This window comes from Symphodus melops (genome assembly GCF_947650265.1).
Source record: "Symphodus melops genome assembly, chromosome: 7".
In the NCBI taxonomy this organism is placed as follows: domain Eukaryota; kingdom Metazoa; phylum Chordata; class Actinopteri; order Labriformes; family Labridae; genus Symphodus; species Symphodus melops.
This window is the reverse complement of record NC_136697.1, coordinates 21,972,003-21,992,298: the sequence shown is the minus strand read 5'-3', so window position 1 is coordinate 21,992,298 and position 20,296 is coordinate 21,972,003. Positions and strand designations below refer to the sequence as shown.

General features: G+C 43.8%; 1 protein-coding gene across 4 annotated transcripts; it reads left to right on the top strand.

Moving 5' to 3' along the window:
- The first annotated feature begins 8 nt into the window (after positions 1 to 8).
- Positions 9 to 19,562, top strand: zzz3 (zinc finger, ZZ-type containing 3). 4 transcript variants are annotated; one of them, XM_079348911.1, is made up of 13 exons: positions 9 to 246; positions 5,278 to 5,624; positions 5,706 to 7,078; positions 10,136 to 10,274; positions 11,562 to 11,709; positions 11,820 to 11,932; positions 12,676 to 12,747; positions 13,285 to 13,386; positions 14,144 to 14,239; positions 14,489 to 14,632; positions 16,578 to 16,712; positions 17,029 to 17,129; positions 17,865 to 19,562. In XM_079348911.1, exons 2-13 carry the CDS (start codon positions 5,343 to 5,345, stop codon positions 18,007 to 18,009), a joined length of 2,850 nt encoding a protein of 949 aa, XP_079205037.1. In that variant the 5' UTR covers positions 9 to 246; positions 5,278 to 5,342; the 3' UTR covers positions 18,010 to 19,562. The 4 variants fall into 4 exon arrangements, with proteins under 4 accessions (XP_079205037.1, XP_079205034.1, XP_079205036.1 ...); XM_079348908.1 differs by having other exon boundaries at positions 5,278 to 7,078; XM_079348910.1 differs by lacking the exon at positions 9 to 246 and adding an exon at positions 295 to 1,016 and having other exon boundaries at positions 5,278 to 7,078.
- Positions 19,563 to 20,296: the final 734 nt, after the last annotated feature.

The following is a 20,296-nucleotide window of genomic DNA, read 5'->3' as shown; positions in this document are numbered from 1 at the left end:
TAAATTATCAGGGAAAAGCCAAATGTGCAGCGCCATTGTCTATTTTCTTAGTAGCCTGGAACAGACAACGTTAAGCGGAGTTCCTACAACAATATTTGACAGTCTGCAATCTTGGCAGGGTGTAAAAATGTACTGTATAGCGTTGCATTTTGACGAGCGCGGTAGTGTCGGCTCACACACCCCGACTAGTTGACTGGATTGGAAACATGGCTGCGGCCGAACGTGCAGCAAATTTACGGAAGTGAGGTATGTGTAATTCTTGAGCTACAAACGCTATTTATGAGTGCACAGCAATTTCAGTGATCGCATTAAAGCAAATTAAAAATCCGGAGTTTAATAGCCCACCAAAAATGTCTACGGCCGGCATCATTAGAAGTACACAAATATATCGGCAAAGTTATGCGCGGAACAATCAGCTAGCTCGGCTAGCTGATTCTATGCTGCCTTGGCTAGCCGTACCTGCTAACTGCACTGTTCAGTAGATACACCATGCTACTTGTGGCTACGCGTATGAGTCTAAATATAACCTTGACGAAACGCAATGTTAGTAGCGGTGCCAATTATGAGTTTATTAGACATGTGTAGACTTATTTCTGTGTCGTTTGTTGTGCTAGCGACGGGATCATTAGCCGACTCGGCTAACTAGTCTCTCAAAGAAAACAGAAAAAAAACCAAATTGGCATGGTTAGATTATAGCGTACACATTCAACGGATGTGAAATAAAATGTTTTTGGGGGTAATATATTAATATCACGGACGACAACAATCTCTGTGTTGGTTTGTTTAAGTGTTTTATTTACAGCCGTTAGAGCTAACGGTAAGTTAGTTTGATGAGGTTAGCCCGCTTAACGACAAGCTAGGTCAAATAACGTTGGCTCGGGAAGTTGGTCCGTGCTAACATTTAGCCTGCTCGTCAGGTCCATTTAAAGCCAAACCGGCTTGTTATGTCAGGAGGACGCGTGCTTGGAGTTTTAATCCTGAACTTTTGAGTTCACCTGCTGCAAACTAGTGTTAAGGTAGGTAGCCGGCGGCACGTGCACGTCTAGTCTCTGATTAGTAGCATCCTCCAGCTACCAACTTCAGTCCACCACAGTGTACCCGGGGCATGAGAGACGCTGCTGTGTTGGGATTTGAGTGATTCTCATCGGTATGTATACCAAAACATACTCCGTGGATTTTTCCTTGCACATAGGCCCTTCCTTTGGAAGTACTGGACTGCAGGTCAGACACAGAGATAAGTAATCCAGCACCACGCTTTAAACCCTGTTTAAGGGACATTAACTTGACTTAGACGAGTCTTCACATTTCACTTATAAGTTGTGCGTTTTGTTCAACCAATAGCTGTTTCGCTGTAATTTAAATGTGTGCCTCGCTTTACTACAGCAAATATCCCATGTGTAGATTTAGGTCCGTAATGCAATAAGCACGTGTTCACTTAACCTCCCCATACAAACACGCGCTTTCCTAAAGTACAGGAAGTGGTTTGATTGAGAAGACAGTCACACACTGGGGCTGCTGTTTGTGTGTGTGCCTGCACTGACATATCCGGGCTTTCACACTTGCAGAATTAATTATTAAACTGCCTCCTGTAAGGGAAAGCTGTTATTTGTTTAGTCTCGTCAGGACCAGTTTAGTTTGTGTGACTTTAATGGACTTATTCAAACCTCCCTGCTGCAGAGTAAAGACGATACGTAAAGACGTTTACTGCTGAGGTGTTATTTGCAATGATAAAGTGAACTTGATCTTTTTCTGCATTTATTCAGTATAGGTTTTAACGATAAGATGTTTACATATAGTTATATTGCCAATGGAGTAACCAGTTAAATGTGTGGATCTAATCTTTAAAACAGAAGCTGAGCACTTTCCACTGTTATAAAGCCTCCAGCAATCTCACAAAGTATATATCAAGTACAGATTTGTTGTGTAAAGCAGTGGTTCACAACCTCTTTGGCGTTTGACCCCATAAAGCAAAGCACTGCCTCTTTTTGACCCTCATCAGACATTATGGCCTCAGTGTTGACATGATTTATTACTAGCTCAACCACAGTAGTTATCCATATCATGGTTTTTTTTAAATGAAACATTGATATTGGCTGTGATAACTTGGATATTTTATTTAGTAGTAAAAATAAAGTTTTGTTAGTCTGTCCATTTGCCTATGTGTCTATGCTTGGCTGTTTGTCTAAGGCAGAAGCAAATCCTAAATGGTGTTGGGAACAAGCTGAATATGTAGCCATCTAACTCAGGAATGAGAGAGAGAGACGGAAATAAAAAAAAAGTCCCTCTCATTCTACCAACAGCAGTTAATAGTTTCAAATAATGTAAACTAGACCACAACATAGTCTCAAACAGAAATATATTTATTTTGATGGATGTTTTCATACTAAATTCAACCAGGAGAGACAGACAAGTGGCCTTAAATTAAAATCTTAATGTGCATAAAGAAAATGTACTTTATTACATGACTTTAATGTTTTGTTAATTCCCCAAACACTTGCTGCCACATGCACCGACCAAGGAGACTGCCATGAGTTAAGAATATGATGACAATTGGTCCTCAAGTATAAAGCTCTTGCACGTTCACCTGGCACCAGCTTGGACTGTAAAAAAAGAAAGATCCCACACACTCCCCATCTCTGACCATTTTACAACATCCAACGATCCAGAACTGGCATTTTTTTTATTACACCTACAGAGTTTAAGCCAAGATAAGTTGCCTTATTAAATCATTTGTGGTTGCTAAGCTTTTATTCAACTGTTTCTAACAGTTATCTGTAGGCAGCATTACATTTTTATTCAATTTTTTTTAGGCTTTTAAAGCCTTCCTAACAACGTGGAAGGATGTGTGATCAAAATCTTTTCGTTTTGTGACTCTAACATAAAAAAACCCCAACAACTGTAGCCTTGATCCGTTTGAAGCTGTGATTAGTTTTCTTTTTTTGAGGGCATGTCAGAGGAGCAGGCTTTATTAGTTTGGCTGATTTGAGGGTGAGAGTGCTCAGTCTGAACGGCGTTCCTCCCTTCTGTCGCCTTTTTTTCCTCACTCTTATTTTCTGCTTGGACAAATCACATTAGCGTTTCTCAGTTGGAGTCTTTAAGGTTGTGTGAGTAATGTGTGCGTGTGGTAGAGCTCGTTCCAGGTGACGGGTACGTTACCCCCCCCCCCCCCCCCCAGAAAGAAATATCGAAATGTATTTGTGGCAAGCGCAGCCTCTGGCTTTGTTGTTGATGTGTAAGCAAAGTTTATGACAAGGGAGAGATTGTCCCAAGCAAGGCAGCAAGGAGCTTTTAAATCACTTCTGACTGAGGTTGACCCACACATTGATGTACTTGCATTTAATGTAAATGAGCATGACCACAATGCTAATTGATGCTATAATTTCTCCTCCCTACAAGGATATACTTCAGCTATGTCTCATCTTCTGCAAAAGGACACCGTGTGAGATCATTTCCCCTTGAATGTCACCTTAGTGTAACCTTAAGCAAGCCTTGTTTTTTTTTTTTTTGTGCACTGTTAGATTTATTATTTGGAGCTCTGAGCTAGAGGAGACTTCAATATCAACTCGTCTATATGTGTGGTTTGGTTCGAGTTTTTTTTTTTCCATGGAAATGGGTGTTTTCTCTTACCAGGACAGAAATCTCTCTTTACCCCTGCGTGTAATCTTAACATTTCCCCAGACTTAGTTTAACTGCATGCCTACATGCTGACAGAAAACCCAGGCCTGCCCACTAACATGAGTTTTTTTTCTAATTGCTGGTATCAGGAAAAAGAAGCATTTTTTTGGTTTGTTTGTTGTTTCATTTTCTTCACATCGATGTATTTCCAAAGCGACATTCTTCTATCTTCAGGCTTGATCGTGAAGTACCCCACTACATACAGCTAATTCAAGTAATGTTGGCCTTAATAACAACCTGCTCCGACCCCATGTCAAGTGTGTGCAACAGGAACGCCAGGAATACAAAGAAAGCAAAATCCTGCCTGCTCTTTTGTAAAGCGTCTTGAGAGAACAGTTGTTGTGAGTCGACGCTACACAAATATTGATTGATTGAACCTTTAATGAGGGAAATGTATGATGTGAATAAGGTTAAGGTGTTAGGAGGGGAATTATAATGGCTCATCTGACATGTATTACATCGGCTGTCACTGCATCTGTTGAAATGGATTATTTAGTAGAGAATGAAATATCTTAAGCTGACTACTTATCAGTGGCTGGTAGCATTTAGATTGTGTTTATTTTCCAGTACAGACTGTAAGCCAGGATTTCTGTTCACATGCACAGTAATACACTTCATCCGCGGGATAGCTCAGGCGACACACAGAGCAATTTTGGGAAGGCTTTGTTGTGCCTTAAATTGTGTCAGGAAGTGAATCGTCATACCCTAAGCCCCTATGGTTGCCCTCACTCTAAGCCTATAAGCCTCGTGTAGGATTCTTGTTGTCAGAATTTTATTTTTATTTTTTTTTGTACGTTCTGATAAGTTGCAGCCTGTTGGTGCTCTGGCACACCTGTTATAAAAAGATAAAGCCTACAGCGTGCAAAGACTAACTCATGTTTGCAGTGTTATCTGTGTGGATGACAGTGGCAGAATCAGATTTTTCTGTGTGTGACACATTAAGCAGTCATCTCTACGAGGAGGAAATAAATGCACTCCCACTGAACCATAAAACACAAACTGATGGCGTATTGAAAATATGTTTGATTTAATTTTGGTGTGATTGCGGGTCGTTCAGCATGTAGTAAGTCAAACGCTTTTACACCTGAGGGGGCTTTTCATGCTTGTCGTCACTTTGTGTAGATTTGCAGATCAGACCCAGATGAGTCGTGACGTATATAGATCGAGTTGTGGAGCGTTGAAAGAAAGCTGTTGTGCGATTAGTCATTTAAAGCAAGGATGGAAGATTTGACCTCATTGTTTCCTGCATTATAGTCTGTTAGTATACAATCTGCCACTTTGTCGACCCGCGATAAGACCTCTAGTTTTGCCCGTGGACAGAGGGTGTTGCTTAGTTACAATGACAAGGAGAAATCAATACCTCTGGTGTGAGCTGAGAAATGATCCGAGCAGCAGTCAACAAAGACCTTTTGGTTAAGGCTTTGTTTCAAACACCCCAGGGTACCATTCATGTTACTAATTTTGAGCGTTGTTGGCCAGTGAAACCAATCAAACACATTGCTGCGGCAGAGCTAGTGCTATGATGACTTCGTTGAGCTTTAAAGGTTTGCTATTATTTCAAACTAATGAAGTGCTTGTTTCTGTGTGTGTGTGTGTTTGCAGGTGCCCAGATTCTGCTGCAGAGGAGAGAGCACCAGGATGAGGAGTCTGTAGGCACCCGCCGTAGTATGGCCGCGTCCCGATCCTCGCGTGTCACAAGGTCATCAGTGGGGCTCAATGGATTGGATGAGAACTTTTGTGGCCGAACCCTCAGGAACCGCAGCATCGCCCAGCCGGAGGAGACCTCGGTGTCTCCGCTGCCCCGGGCCCGCTCGCCTAAGAAGAAGCAGGACGCCAAGCAGCAGGAGTCTAAGCAGGACGCCAAGCAGGATTCGAAACACGACGCCAAGCAGCAGGAGTCGAAACAGGACGCCAAGCAGCAGGAGTCGAAGCAGGACAACAAACAAGAGGTTAGGGAGGAGTCCAAGCAGGACCCCAAAGCGGACAGCAGGCAGGAGTCAAAACAGGATACCAAACAAAACGTTAAGCAGGAGTCGAAGCAGGACAACAAGCAGGACGCAAAGCCAGACACTCAGCAGGACGGTGAGCAGCAGGTCTCGTTGCCGGGGAAGGTGACTGATTTGAATGCGTCTTCCGCTGAAGCAGAGCAATGGACCAGCTCGAGGAAGCGTGGCGTGTATTGTTTAGAAAAAGACGCGAGTCCCGAGAACTGCGATAGAGGGAAGGGGGCCCGCGATGCCTGCACTCAAATCAAAAGGGCCAAGCGGTGCTCCCGCTCTGGAGATTCTCAGGGACACGAGGAGGACCCTGTGCTTCGAAAAACTGAAAGTCCGGTATCGGCCTCGGAGCCCTGCAAGGAGAGCAGTTGTGAAGAATTTCCCAGCCAAAACTCCTCGCCCGTCCTCGGCAAAGACGAGGCTGAGCTGTCGGGGGGGCAAGCAGAGGATGGCCATGTGGAGTGTGACGGGCCAGCGCTGCCCCCGCATGCTCATAAGGCCTCGAATGGACTCAAAGACAATAAGGCGGAGGAAAACTGCACGCTCACCGAAGAGCCAAGTGCAAATCCCTCCTCTGCCAGCAACTGCCTGTCTCTGCTCAACGGCAGCCAGACGGCGGCACCCTCATCCCCTGACCCCACCGTGCCTTGTAGAAACTCTGTCCCTGTGCAGATGGAGGTCCCGGAGGACTCGCCTGCCTCATGTGCGCCGACTTTAGAGGCTGTGTCGGAGGAATCTGTCCCTGAGTTGATCGTGGCTGAGGAGCAGGAGGTGGAGGAGGTTGAGGTCGACGTGGTGGGCAACCCGCTGTGTCTCGCCCACGAGGAGCAGGTGACGCAGACTGAGAACAACACCAACGGTCGGCCAGTGACACCGCTGCAGGAAGCCTCTGCCTCCACCTCCTCCAACATGAACAATAGTCCAATCAACAACAACAGCAACTCAGGAGAAACTACACCCCCTCTCGCAACTACCCCCTCCCCCACAGAGCCAGATTGCACCCCCTCCATATCCAGCACACCTCCCTCTTTCACAGAGCTCTATGAACACAGATACACCCTGCGGACTTCACCCAGGAGGGCTGCCAGCGGTGGCAAGGCCTCCTCCTCCAAGCTCAGCTCTCCTCCCAGAGACAATGGTCCCCTGAGGGAGGAGGGGGAGGTTGTGGTTGGACTGGAGGAGGAGGAGTGCCCGATGGTTGAGGAACCTGTGGGCCCCTCCATCGAGGAGCTCGTGTGCGTGGATCCTGGGGACAGGACAGGTGGTGAGGACGCTGGGCTTGTGGAGGGCAAGGAGCTGACAAAGAGCCAGGCTGCAGAGGAGGAAGAGGAGGAGGAGGAAGAGGAGGAGGAGCCTGATGTGTATTACTTTGAGTCAGACCACCTGGCACTTAAACACAACAAAGAGTACGTAGGAGCTCCCAGAGGATTCTTCTTCTTTTGTTTATGCACCTTTTACCCAGGTTGATGACTACACTGTAATCACTGGGTTACTTCACTGGGTCCACATATTCTAATGTTTGGTGTGTTTTCTGTTGAATGTTTTTAGGCTAGTGATAGTTTTAAAAACATAGTCTAAGTGAACACACTTACTGTAGGATTTTGATGATCTGAACAAATTTAACACTACACGTTGTTGTGCCAATCTGCCAAACTGTTAAAAAAAATGCATACTTGTTGTTTATATTACTCAAACTCTATGGATATGGCCATCGTTGTGCTGCCCAGCTCAGGTTGAATGGAAAATATTACAAATTTATTTGCTGAAGAGTGTCTGAGAGATAAAGTTTTTTTTTGGTGAAACTACATGTTCGAAACAGCAGAGCAGCTTCCAGCTCCGTACGATGTAAAACTCAGCAGAAGCTTTCTGTTTTAGACCCAAACAAAACAAACAAAAAAAATGTCCACTGCCAATACATTGTGGCATCCACACAGTCCCTTAATCCCGTGTGCTGATACCTGATCTCATGTTTATTGACTTATCAAAGACATTTCCTCTCCTCTGCCAACAGAAAAGCAGGCGATAGCAAGGACCGTCATTTCAAACATACAATAGAGCATTGGACAAGATAAAGGAGATTTTTCATCAGGATACATTTTCTCTTACTCTGTAAAAGATATTTAGCGACGTGTGATCAGGACATATCGGTGAAGGACTTTAGATGTCTGATCAAAAAGCTTCTTTTTTTTTAATTTTTTTTTTACTGTCTTTACTTGTGTTTTTAGAAGTGAGTCAATCAGTGAAAACACTGTTTGTTAAAAGGGCCAAAGAGCATTTTTGACAAGCTGATCAGTAGTTCCTAATGATCTTCTTGTGGCTGCTTCCTCACAGGCTGAATAAGTTTATGGGCCATTTTCAGTGATAAAGGCCTTTAAGTTTAAATGACAGTTTGAGGAGGTGGTTCAGGTTAAAAGCGTAAAGCTTCTGTTATGTAGTCTTTTGTTAGTGCTTACAAAGACTAAAAAAAACGGTAGCATCCAATTTGCACTCGAGTGTTTCTGGCTTTTGCACCACTAACACGTTGTTCGAATGATCACAGTTATTTTAAGGGACTATCGGTAAGCAGCTAAGTATAGCTGCCGTCTTACTGTTCAGGTTTTACACGCTCCCACACTTCATTTCCACTTTAAATGGGGTTCTGAGAATGTGTGAATCAACTTGTCACTTCCCAGATTTTCAGGGCTTGTGGAGGTTGGATGTTCGCTCTTTTCTCAGTAAGATGAGTCGTTTCAGAGGGGAACTCATTTCTGGGCCTGGCCCGGTTCCTTCTGTCGTTGTCGGTTGTCATGCGAGCTTGGATGTTTATGTCAGCAGACAGGTCTCCTGCTGTGCTCACTCAGCTACCGCGTTACTGATCAGTGGCAAGCCAGCTGATTCATGATGCATCTTGAAATGGCGAGGGCAGGCTTGGATCGGGAGGAGAGGTGTCTTTGAGGTGATGTCCCTTTTGTCTTTGGCGCCTGTATTGGTTGATGTTTCAGATCTTGAGAGTGGACTCCCGGTGTAATTCGATAAAGTTTCTCTTACTTGCCAAGTTTTAAGCTGTGCTGCATAAGCGACATTTTAAAGTTCTTGAATCAATACATTGCTGAGTCGTTTTTTAGCAAGCATGACTTGGCATTTTAGAGTTGCTGAATATGGAGAAGTGACGGCGACATGATTAATGGTATGAGTGCGGAAAAACTTCTCTTCTTATAATACAGCTTCGACTGTTTAGACACAGCTTTCTGCACTTACAATATGCAAAAATTGCAAAAGCATCCTCTGTTATCAGTCATTAATGTTGTCTTGTTCTGGGAAGCTTTCATTTGGCACCAGGGTGTGCCAGTTGACCTCAGGCCCAGTAGATGGCAATGAAACCCTGTCCCCGGACACATGGATGAAGTTCAGAGTGCTAAGAAATCCGAACCAATCCTCCTCGTTTCCCTGAAAGGGATTTATGCAAAGATGAGCTGTCAATTCACGAGGCAGCCTGCATGCATGCTGCTTTTTGTTTCTGACTCTCGACATGGGAATCAGATCAAATCTCTGGTGCAGGACATTTGCAGAAGCGGGTTCGGTGCCACAGCTGCAACGACAGATTTAGTTCGCACGAAATGCACTCTCTTGTGCTTTACAAGGTCAGCGCTGCTTCATGTAGTGCGGAACTGTAGCTGATGAAGAGACGCGGGGGTTAAACACAGTCGACACGTTTTGAACGTTGTCGCTTGAAGGATTTGTTTTAAAGCTCCAGCAGCTGTTGAATAAACCGTGTCCTGTGCATCGATTTTCACTCACGTCCCATTAGAGCAGATCGATCCACTCCGCTTCACTGAGCACCTGCGTCCGGGTACGGCCACGGCCACGTAGAACGCGGGGCTCGTTCGCGTTGATTCCTCTACAGTCGCTCTGCTCACACTGTAAGGCCTCTGAGTCAGTGCCACACTTAGTCACCCACAGCTCAGTTTGCAGTTCTTCTCTTGCCCCAGAGGGTGCGAGTGGAAAGGTCAAGCTTCTGCAACGCAAGAGGCTCCTCGAGCACTGCTACACGCACTTCAAACCCCCAGTGTGTGTCATGCTAAAGGTTTTCATATTACTTAGGAATGTGAGGGATTAACACATTGCAGAACATGCTAGTGCTTCAGTTGTGTTTTCTTTTTTTTAACGTACCTGCAGCACGTCTTGTATTTCACTTTAAAAGTACAACTAGATCTGTTTTATAATAGTGCAAGCGGCTTCTCTGAGCCGCACAAGTCCCAGTCAGTGTCAAGAATTTGAACACACCCTACAACGTTTAAGCACTTAATTTGTAAAATACAGTGACATGGTTCACGTTCGAGTGTTTAGCCTCTGAACGCTGCTTGAATAATGTATCGTCTGGGGTCTAAAAGTTTGATGCACTGCCGCATTGCAAGTGTCAGGTTAAATAATGTAAGCAGGCCCTTCCTCCTCCTGTTGTCTAACCTCTCTTCCCTCCATGTCAGTTATCAGAGGCTGCTGCAGACTATCGGAGTTCTCGAGGCCCAGCGTACACAGGCCATCCTGGACCTGGAGACGCTCGCGCGTCAGCAGAGAGAGGCACTTGCCGATCCCATCAGCTTTGTAGAGCAGCTCCAGAAACGGGTAACTAATGCACAGGTCTAAAAATGTTCCTGTTTCTAAACAAACAGCAGCCTTTCTCTGAGGAAAGGCGCACAAGATCATGTTCTCGGCTTTTCTCCTGAGGAATATCTCGCTGGGTGTAACGTTGATGGAATAAATTTTCTGTTCCCTGTGAAGCAGTGTGCAGACTTTTCCACCGTCTTGACTGAAGCCTGGTTCTGCACCCGTGCACAACTGGGCCACAATGTGCACACTGTTCATTCTCCCAACCAGAGATATTTAAGATATGTCGAACAGTAAATGTTATAATATGTCATGGTATTTATTTAGAACCACAACAGTGATTCACTTCATCCAAATCAACAGGGTTCATGTAGTTGATAAGTAATAAGATGTGGGCACTTTGATTCCTCCAGGAAATGTTGAGCATCCAACACATCATTTAATGCATTCTGGTGAATATTTATGCCAACATTTGTTGAGAAAACTCAATGATATAAATAATCTGTAAGAATATAATCATAATCTAAGAATCAGTTGTTCTTCAAATGGTCGGTTTGAAACAGTCATTTCATGAACTCTAACTCCAACCAAAACAAAGTTGTGATATTGTGTAAGTGTCAAATGGTTGAAACGTCATGTTTGACTGCACAAATCACAATGACAACATGTCAAATGTTGAAACAGTGAAACGTTATTGTTTTTTGAAAAATACATGCCCACAACGTTTTAAACTCGTGAGATAATAAATAGTGTTTCCTTTAAAACCTGAAATCAATAAAGGCTGTCCGAGTTTAAAACCTCCGTGAACAGAACAGCAGAAGTGCATGGACTAATGAGGGATTGAACTCTAAATGACTTGAATTCATTGATTCATTGTTGTAGTCAGGCTGGAAACAATGGAGAGCAGAAAAGTCATCCTTTATAACAATCTTCTGGTTAGACTGGAAGACTAACTGCCTGTCGCTCATCGAGGCAGCGTCTTTGTCAAGGACAGTGAACAGATTCTGAGATTACAATGTTGTCAAAACATAAGCATGTCCTACATTTCTTTTTTCTATGCATTGTTCAGCTCTGCTCCAGTAAGCTTGCTTCAAACTGTTCTTGATCTGTTTAGGGAGGGCGTCCACAGCGCTCTGCAGTGTTGGATGAATAAAGTCATATATAGCAGGATGAGTAGAGTTATAATAGACTGAATGTAAGAGCTACATGTGTCTCAATGTGACTGTTGATGTCTTCTAACATGTGACGTATCTAACCATGTGAACACCTTGAATGAATTTTGAAAGTGTTTCTTTTGACCCTCAGGTGAATTTGAGCTTGCCGTGTCCTCAGCGAGTGGTCCAGCTCCCTGACGTGGCGTGGGAGCAGTACACCTCAGGCCTCGGTGACTTTGAGAGAGAGTTCTGTGACAAGAAACGCAAAACTAGGCGGCTACAGCTGATCTTTGACCAAGGTATGTGCAGATTGTGTTCATCTTTAATCTCGGTGCAGGAACACGGACTTACTAATATTATGCACGAACAATCACGAGAATGATAAATCCCGCTCATGTCCGCCCGTCAGGTTTGCCCGATCGACCAAAAAGTCCTGTTGAAGCCAAGAAGGAAGGCGAGTCTTCCACCATGTACACCTCTCTGCCCATGAGTGATGCACCTGACAGCAGCAGGCAAACGCAGGTACAGCTCTGCCTCCTTACTGGAGAATCTGTAAACACACGCATGCATCCAGGTGTTGGGCAGCGTTTGAATCAATTGTGCTCAATTTACAGCTTTCTTTTTGTTTTCTCACCATTTAAAAAGTCTGAATTTAAAATTCCATTTATTTGACAGGGAAAACCTCCTTTCTCCCAGCTCATCATTCGAGGCAAACATTACACATGCATTGTCCTAACCGTAGCCTCGAATTGCCAGGTGACATTGCCTGCTCTGACACACCCCCCCCCCCCCCCCCTCCTTTTGATGCTCAGCAGAGTGAAGCATGCAGGTGGTATCTATGGAAACGTAGAAACGTCTCGTCTACCTCTGATTGTGTTTTATGTCTGTTTATGTTTGTCGTCTCCCTTTCAATTTTAATTGATTGCTGGGATTAGACCGCGCCGAGCGTTTAGCACAAAGCAAACAACTGCTTGATCATTCCTGTTGCTCTCCCCGTTTGTTTTGTGAAGACACATTTGCATTCTCACAGATGACACTCCCTGAATTCTAACAGGATCATGTTTGTCAGTCAAGAGCGCTTTTTTCTTCTTCTTCTCCTGGGTCTTCACATGACGCATCTCGAGTCACATCTCTGCCCGTCAATCTGACAGATTCACTGTGCCAGGCAGTTCATATGCACAGATCTTTTCAATCGGTTGTGTGCCTATTATTTTTGTTCTGCGCGACTCTTTTAACATGGCTGTCACTCTTGTTTTTCCTGACAGATGATCAGGGGGAGGATTTGTCACCCAAACAAGCCTGACACATTTAACCAGCTGTGGACTGTGGAGGAACAGGTAGGTAGCGAGTTTGTAAGATCTCTTGCTCTGTTCTACAGAAGACCGCCATTCACCAACGGGACCCGGAGCAGTGGTGGAGAATTTCTGATTTGATAGAAATGTTTTATTCTTCAAAAAAAACAAAGAAGCTCACTTTGATTTACAAGATGTTCTTTGAGCAACTAAAACATGTTATTGGTGCGACCCAGCTGTGTTTGACTGTTATTGTAGGATTAAACTTGGGTTTGGAACCAGAGGGGTTGACGGTTCAAGTCCCAATGTAGAACAAATCTGGAAATGGTCTGATAGCTGGAGAGGTGCCAGTTCACTTCCTGAGGCACAGATCTGTGTGCAGCCCACTCACTCTGACATCTCTCCTTTAGTGTGTGTGTGTGTGTGTGTGTGTGTGTGTGTGTGTGTGTGTGTGTGTGTGATGTTTAACAGAGTGTACAATTGAATCTCTTGTTGTTGCATCAGTAAAGTATGTCTTCTTCTAAGTGAGGTATATTGTAGCAAACTGTCATTAATCTCTTTTCCTGTTTCTTTTTTTGAAAGAAAAAACTGGAGCAGCTTCTTGTTAAGTTCCCTCCTGAAGAAGTGGAGTCCAGAAGATGGCAAAAGATCGCAGATGAGCTGGGCAATCGGACAGCAAAACAGGTGAGAGGGAGTTTGTGTTAGCTGCAGAGCAGTTTGTCTGAGCTCCACCTTTTTCCTGTTAAAATCAGCATCATTGAAAAAGGTCCAAGCAGCAAATGGAGTTTGTCATTTTGCTTACGTGCACGAGCGTCGTCGCTCCAGAAGCGGACCTCGACTCATCGCTTGCATTGTGCAAAAACCACGTCGTCTCACATCTCGTACTGTGTGAAGCTTTACCATCATACATACAAAACAACTCTTAAGGGGTAGAGAACGAGCAGGGAGACAGAGAGGCTGTGATTGGTTCATCAGATTGGTACCTCGTAGCAGACATTGGTCAACGTTTTAACTGCTACAGATGACGGAGCGCATCAATTATTCATTTTTGTCAGGACCTGAAGACACTGTCAACCAAAATCTCAACAAGTGTATCTGTAGACGTTACTAACCCTGCCTTTAAATGACCAAATCTGACTTCCCTAAAATTACATTTTGCCAGCTCTACAGCACATCACAGTTTGTCTTTGAACTGGTCGTACTGCTGTCTTCTCTGTGTTTCTATTAGCATCTCCTGACATTGATGCATCGCAATGGAAACAGGCTGTTAAATAGCGAGAACGTAGTATGAGCACTTAGCAGAGCTGAAAGGCAAAGACTTGTGTGAAAACTGTTCCCCCTTTAAGAACCTGGAAACATTTTCATGACCTCAATTACTACAAGCAGCTGCTCCTCTGTTGGAAATCATTAACGCAGACGTTTTCCTGTTAAAACATTCCAGGTTGCCAGTAGGGTTCAGAAGTACTTCATCAAACTGACAAAAGCTGGTATCCCTGTGCCTGGAAGAACACCCAACCTCTGCATGTACACTAAAAAGGTATTTAACCAAGCCTTCAATGCCTCCATGTATTCATGCTCATCAGTAACACTAAGAAATATCTGATCTTTTATTTAATCAGCTCGTATTTTGACTTGACAAGAAATGGATTTGTGGTGATATTTTAAAGGTTGCAGCATCCACTGAACATTTGCTAAACTACGCCATGACTTAACTAATCCACTTCTATTAGCGTAGTCTTCACAGACGGGCATCCGTAGTAGTCCTCGTTTTCTTGTTTTTCCTCAGGCGTCCAGCAAGAGGCAGCATCACCTCAATAAGCACCTGTACCGGCCGTCTACCTTCCTGACCTCCTATGAGCCTCCGGTCTTCATGGACGATGACGACGAACGCTCGGCGTATTTCAGCAGCATGCAGGACCCCTCGGACTCGGTCAGTCCTCTGACGCGTCACAGACCACTTTGCGTTTATTCTGGGGCTTTCTATGCCTTTTATTAGAGAGACGGGCATGAGTGTGAGGGAGTGTAGGGACTGACCATGCTGGAAAGGAGCTGCACACGTTTGGATTCAAACCTGCCCTGAGGACTACAGGCTCTGTACATGGGCCACACAAACTAAGCACTTGGCTCACAGTTGGTGGCTCTCTTTCATTCGTAGCACACATCTGACTCCTGTTTCTTTGTCCTGGTAAATGACTGAAGAACTGATCCGATTTAACCACCTTAAATGTCACTGATCACAGAGGAGGCCGTGGTGCTGGTTTGCTTCATTAAGATAATCACAAGTTCACATTTACTCAGTCACACCTCATCTCCTCATGTAGGCAGTGACCTGTAAGATAAAGACAGAGAAACCCTTCACTTTATGTGCCGTTAAGAGCATGTTAAATCTTTTTCGATCAGACGAGGTTTAGTAAGTCACTGCATCGTCTCGCTTTCACATGACCCTTCCATCGAAACACCATTTCGACATTTCTGATTGAAATATTCTCTCCCTTTTTGTCTTCCCGTTTCTTTTTCAGTACAATCACAGCTGCGTGTACGAAACAGTTCAATCAGAGCATGATGCCGGGCCAGCACCACCCTTTTATTTCTTTTATTTGAATGACCCCGTTCCCGGTGCGCGCCATTATCCAAGAGCTGACATTTTCTTTTTTGCCTTTGATGGCCGTAACCTTTAAATGTATCCAGGTCGCCATGCCCCGCTGAGAACACAGGCTGCTGGCTCCACCAGAGCATTAATAAAAAACTGCGACACCACCGATACGAAGACAAGTCATAAAGGTGTTGCCAGCATGGGCCACAATAATTTCACACTTCACCAGGCTGCCTCTTACTCCGGCCATGTTCAGGAGATGGAATAAAAGTTCACTGAGGGCAAACGTGTCTGCAGATCAGCAGGGAACCCGTCAAGACGTGGATGTGTGACAGAGTTTGGAACGTGGGGGTCCGCAAAGACGTCACATCATCCAAACTGTCCCCTCCAGGTTCACCAATATTAGAGAGGAGTTTTCTGCTTTATTAAGGGTTTTGTTACTGTCCTTATGGCAACATCTCAGTCTGGTGACTGGTGAAGCTTTCTTTAGACTTTTAAGTAAGAACAACCTGAACTGAATTTTCTGGCCTGTTTGGATAAATTATAACATGACACAAATCTTTATATGGTAGCATCTCTCTCTATTAATGTAAATTTAAAGAAGCGTTGGCGTTCCAGCCTCAAAGTGAAGACAGACATGCTCAACTCGTCTTTAAAGGACCTTGATTGAAGATTTATTTCATTTATTTTTATATTTGCTCTTTGCAGATTGAAATCTAAAACACCTAAACCCTTCACTGCTACTTTTTTTCACACTGTAAAAAAAAAATCAAGATTTATATAAATGTTTATTTTTTAGATTTATGTAAGGGCTTCATCAGATTCAAACCCGGGCCGCCTCCGCCTGGAGAACTACAGCCTTAACACACTGCACCACCAGCACCCCAACACTTGATGTGTTAGCCTAAAAAAAAAAACACTCGTTCTGATTTAAAGTGGATATGCTGATGTCAGGTTTTTCAGCCTGGATGTTCTGTATGCACATTATAATTCTGTTTACTGACACAAAGTGTGAAGAAGACAGAAGTTTTCACTCATTTCCAAACTGAAGAAAAGCACGATAGGGGGTTTTTGTTTATTTTTCATTTGGTCAGATAAAATGAGATAATAATGATAGGCTGCAAACAACCAGAGATTATCATCATCCAGTTATATTCATGGAGTCATGATGACATGTTTTTCCTTAGCTTGTCCTGAAGCCAGTCAGTCTTCTCCCCTCTTTCATTCTGTTTTTAAGTCTCCATGTGTTCTTTTTTTTCTTCTCTCCTTTCCTCACGACCAGGACGAGGAGGGGATTCCTGTGGAGTTGAGAAATTTGCCAGAGTACAAAGAACTATTAGAGCTGAAGCGACTAAAAAAACAGACCCTGCAGGAGATCCAGGAGGACAAGGCCAGTGTGCGGCATGTAGGCTACAAGGTGAAGACTGCCGCACGTCATCAAAGGAACAATGTGTGACTTTTTCATCCAGTAGATGTCGCCCTTGAGCATGAGCATTAAACCAAAACAAACTGCTGTTTGGTGACTGCTGCTCTGAAGCCTCTGCTCTCACCCAGCGGCACACCTCCACCCTCACCCACACTTAAAATATATATATATATATATATATTAAACAATATATATATCTCATGTTTGCTGTTCATCCACTCATCAAGGCTTTTATACCAACATTGTGTAGTTTAACACTGTTCAGTATCTGTGTTCTGAAGAAGTGCTGTCTGTGGATTTTGTGCAGTGTGACGTGTGTGGCGTGGATCCCATCCAGGGAGTGCGGTGGCACTGTCAGGATTGTCCGCAAGACAACTCGGTGGATTTTTGCTCCAACTGCTCGGACTGGTGAGTTCCCTTAATCTCTGTCATCTGAGTCAAGATGTTAAAAAAACAACAAGATTCAGATGATGTTTACGTGAAGAATAAAAATAATGTGGAAATGGAAATGAGATATGTTGAGTGTATTATGATATATATGCTGTAAGGGATGACACGACTGCTTTAAGACACTTAGGGACTTTTTTGGATTATGAATGAAGAAGCAAGAAGCAGACTGTCCTGTCTTCTTGTAATGATAATATTTGATAGATTTTCCTGAAGACGTATTCATTATGAAGGTGTTGTTTCCTGATTAAAGTATTAGATTAGATGAAACAAAGTTCATCTGTGACATTTATCATCGTAGTTTGCTGCTTCTTAAAGACAAAAACAAATGATCTCAGGTGTTTTATGACACAGAGGTTTAGCTCATCTTCTTCTTGTGTCACCTTCAGGAATCTCCAAAGACACAAATTATTCAGTGTTCACGCACACACTCACACACACTTTTATTCACACAACAGAGACCTGCTGTGTTAATGAGCTCTCTGCTGCAACAAGACAGGTGGATTACATGTAGAGTAAGGCTCGGGTTCTTTAATCCAGTTCTGATCGGTTTAAATATTTCCTCTTGGGTTCTGAACAGGCGTAGTTATCAATATATAACTAAGCCTAACTAATACATATATATACATGTGTATTTGTATAACTGCAGTATGGGTCAAACATAGTGACTCTTGCATTCTCCTTCTCTTCTTCCAGCTTGTTCAAGACGGAGACCCACAAGCCGAACCATCATCTAGAGCCGGTGCACCAGCCTGACACATTTCTAGACAGGGACTACTGCCTGCCGCAGAGCACAGGTTACAACTACCTGGACCCAAACTACTTTCCAGCCAACAGATGACAGAGTCGCAGACGCCTCTAGCTCCAGGCTCTCTCCACATATCCCACAGGCCACTCTGTGCATGGCTCCATCCTCCAAGTCCAAGATAACCGCTTTACCCGCCGCCAGGCAGGAAGGCCAGCAGGCAGGCAGGCAGCCAGGGGGGCCTCGGAGCAGACCACAAGTGCTGCCGGTGGGAAGGGCTGTTAAATTAGCCTCCCTGACCCAAGCAACGGGCGGCCATGTTGGTTCCTCAGACCAAGGGGGCCTCGCTCCGGCTCAGCCAGGTCAATCAATGGATCTGTGATTAGAAATGATACACTATTTTAAAAAAAACAAACTAAAGAGAAGGCACACTGACATTCCCGAGCTCTGTGACCCCACCAGGGCTTCCCCCCCCCTCCTCTCCCTCCCTCCCCCCTCACCTCCCTGTGCTGCTTCAAACTGGAGACCTAACAGCCAGTCTGGTGAAGCGCCACCTAACAGAGATGTGTGGTCATACTGGACTGTGAAGTCATCAACTGAGATACACATAGGTGGTTTATGTGTGTGTGTGCGTGCGTGCGAGTGTGTGTGCGTGGTCTCCGTGATATGCAAGAGTGAAAAATGTTCTAGCTAGGTATCTGTAGATTGAGTATTTATGCCTCACAGCTTCCTCAGCAGAAGTCGTGACTAATGCGGGGAAGTTTGGCGATGTGGGGACTTGACATGGAGGTCGGTTCGGTTTTCGTGGCTGCAGACTGTAGGAAGTCCTGCTGACCCATGTGACGTTCTGCAGTCCTATATGTGTTAAACGGATAGCTCACCATGTTTCAGCATGGAGCCAACCCTACCACTGTCACACAAAGCTGCTCTCTTAACACCTCACCTTTCACACACACCTTCATCTGTGTTTCCTTTCCCTTTGCTCTCTCCACTAAAACATGTCTAACAAGAAGCACTACAGCACGGAGAGCAAATGTTTTTGAAGGCAGACTTCGAGGCGAATGGGAACGTACGGGGGAAAAGTAAAAGACTGTTTTTTTTTTTGTTTTTTTTTCCTCCCCCAATGTGTGCCGTTGTTGATCATGTTGAGTGTAAAAGTATATGGTGAAAAGTAGCCAGTGCTAGATGCTGTGTGCCATTTTTAAAAGCAACATTTTTTTTTTCCCCAGGCGGGTTGACATCAACCTTTTGAACGTGACCACGACCTCGTCCTCAACCCACATTGCCCGCCAGCAAGTCGTCATGCCTCTAGATCTTTAATTTTGCAGTTCACTTTAAAAAGGTCCATTCAAAAAGATTGTATTTTTATTAATCTATTTAAAAAAAAAAAGAAGAAAAAAAAGAATTGAGGTAGAGGTTGGTGCCTCCACAGTGGAACAACCCAAACAATTTTATACACATAGATTTTGTTGTGCTTGAGTAGACACCATTTTGTATGGTTTTCGTCTCCTTCCCTCACCCCCTTGCCCTGCTTCAATATCTGTGTATAAGTCTGTTCTTATGTAAAAAAAAAAATAATAATGTAAAAAAAAAAAAAATGCTAGAGGAGAACCGTGGAAATAAAAGTATGTGAAAACAGTGTTCCTACACCTGTGGTTCCTGTAGTTTTATTCAGGATGAACAAGTGAGACAAGCATCTTTAGCAATTAAGAACTGAAACATTCAATACATTACTTTTAAAATGAATGCTTCCCCAAGATCAGATTAGTTTATCCATCTTGTATGTTAAGGTTGTGCTTCACACAAAAACCATTTGAATCTTTATAACAAGTGGACGAAGATAAAAACCTGATTTAAAAGCTCTGTCGGTTTGCACGCCACGATTGCTCATCGATCAGTGTTTTAATGTTAAAATATTATTTTCATGTAGAATATTTAATGCAGATTCAAGTACGAGATCTTCATCTTATGGTTTGGTTTTAAAAATGTTAGCTACGCTAAGTTGTTCTATGCAAACATGGAGGGGTGAATGTGAGGAACCCCATTCATGTCCAAATCCAAAGAAGCTCATTTGACACGATGATTTACACTTTTAAAGTGAACAGCTGCCATCACCCAAGATAGCAAGACAAGTTAATCCTATTTCCTAGATTGTTTGGTGCCTTTTTTTCTTTTTCTTTTTTAACTCTGGGGGACACGAGAATACTCCATATCACGGGAAAACACGAGTGAATAAAATGTATAGACGGGATGCGTAGCTTTCATTAACGAGTAGCACTTTAGTTTCCCTTTCCAGAGAATAAAATGAATTCGATTGAGTAGATTATTTTACAGAACAGATGCAGTTGATAATCTTCAAGTGAAAATATTAGGCATGCCTTAT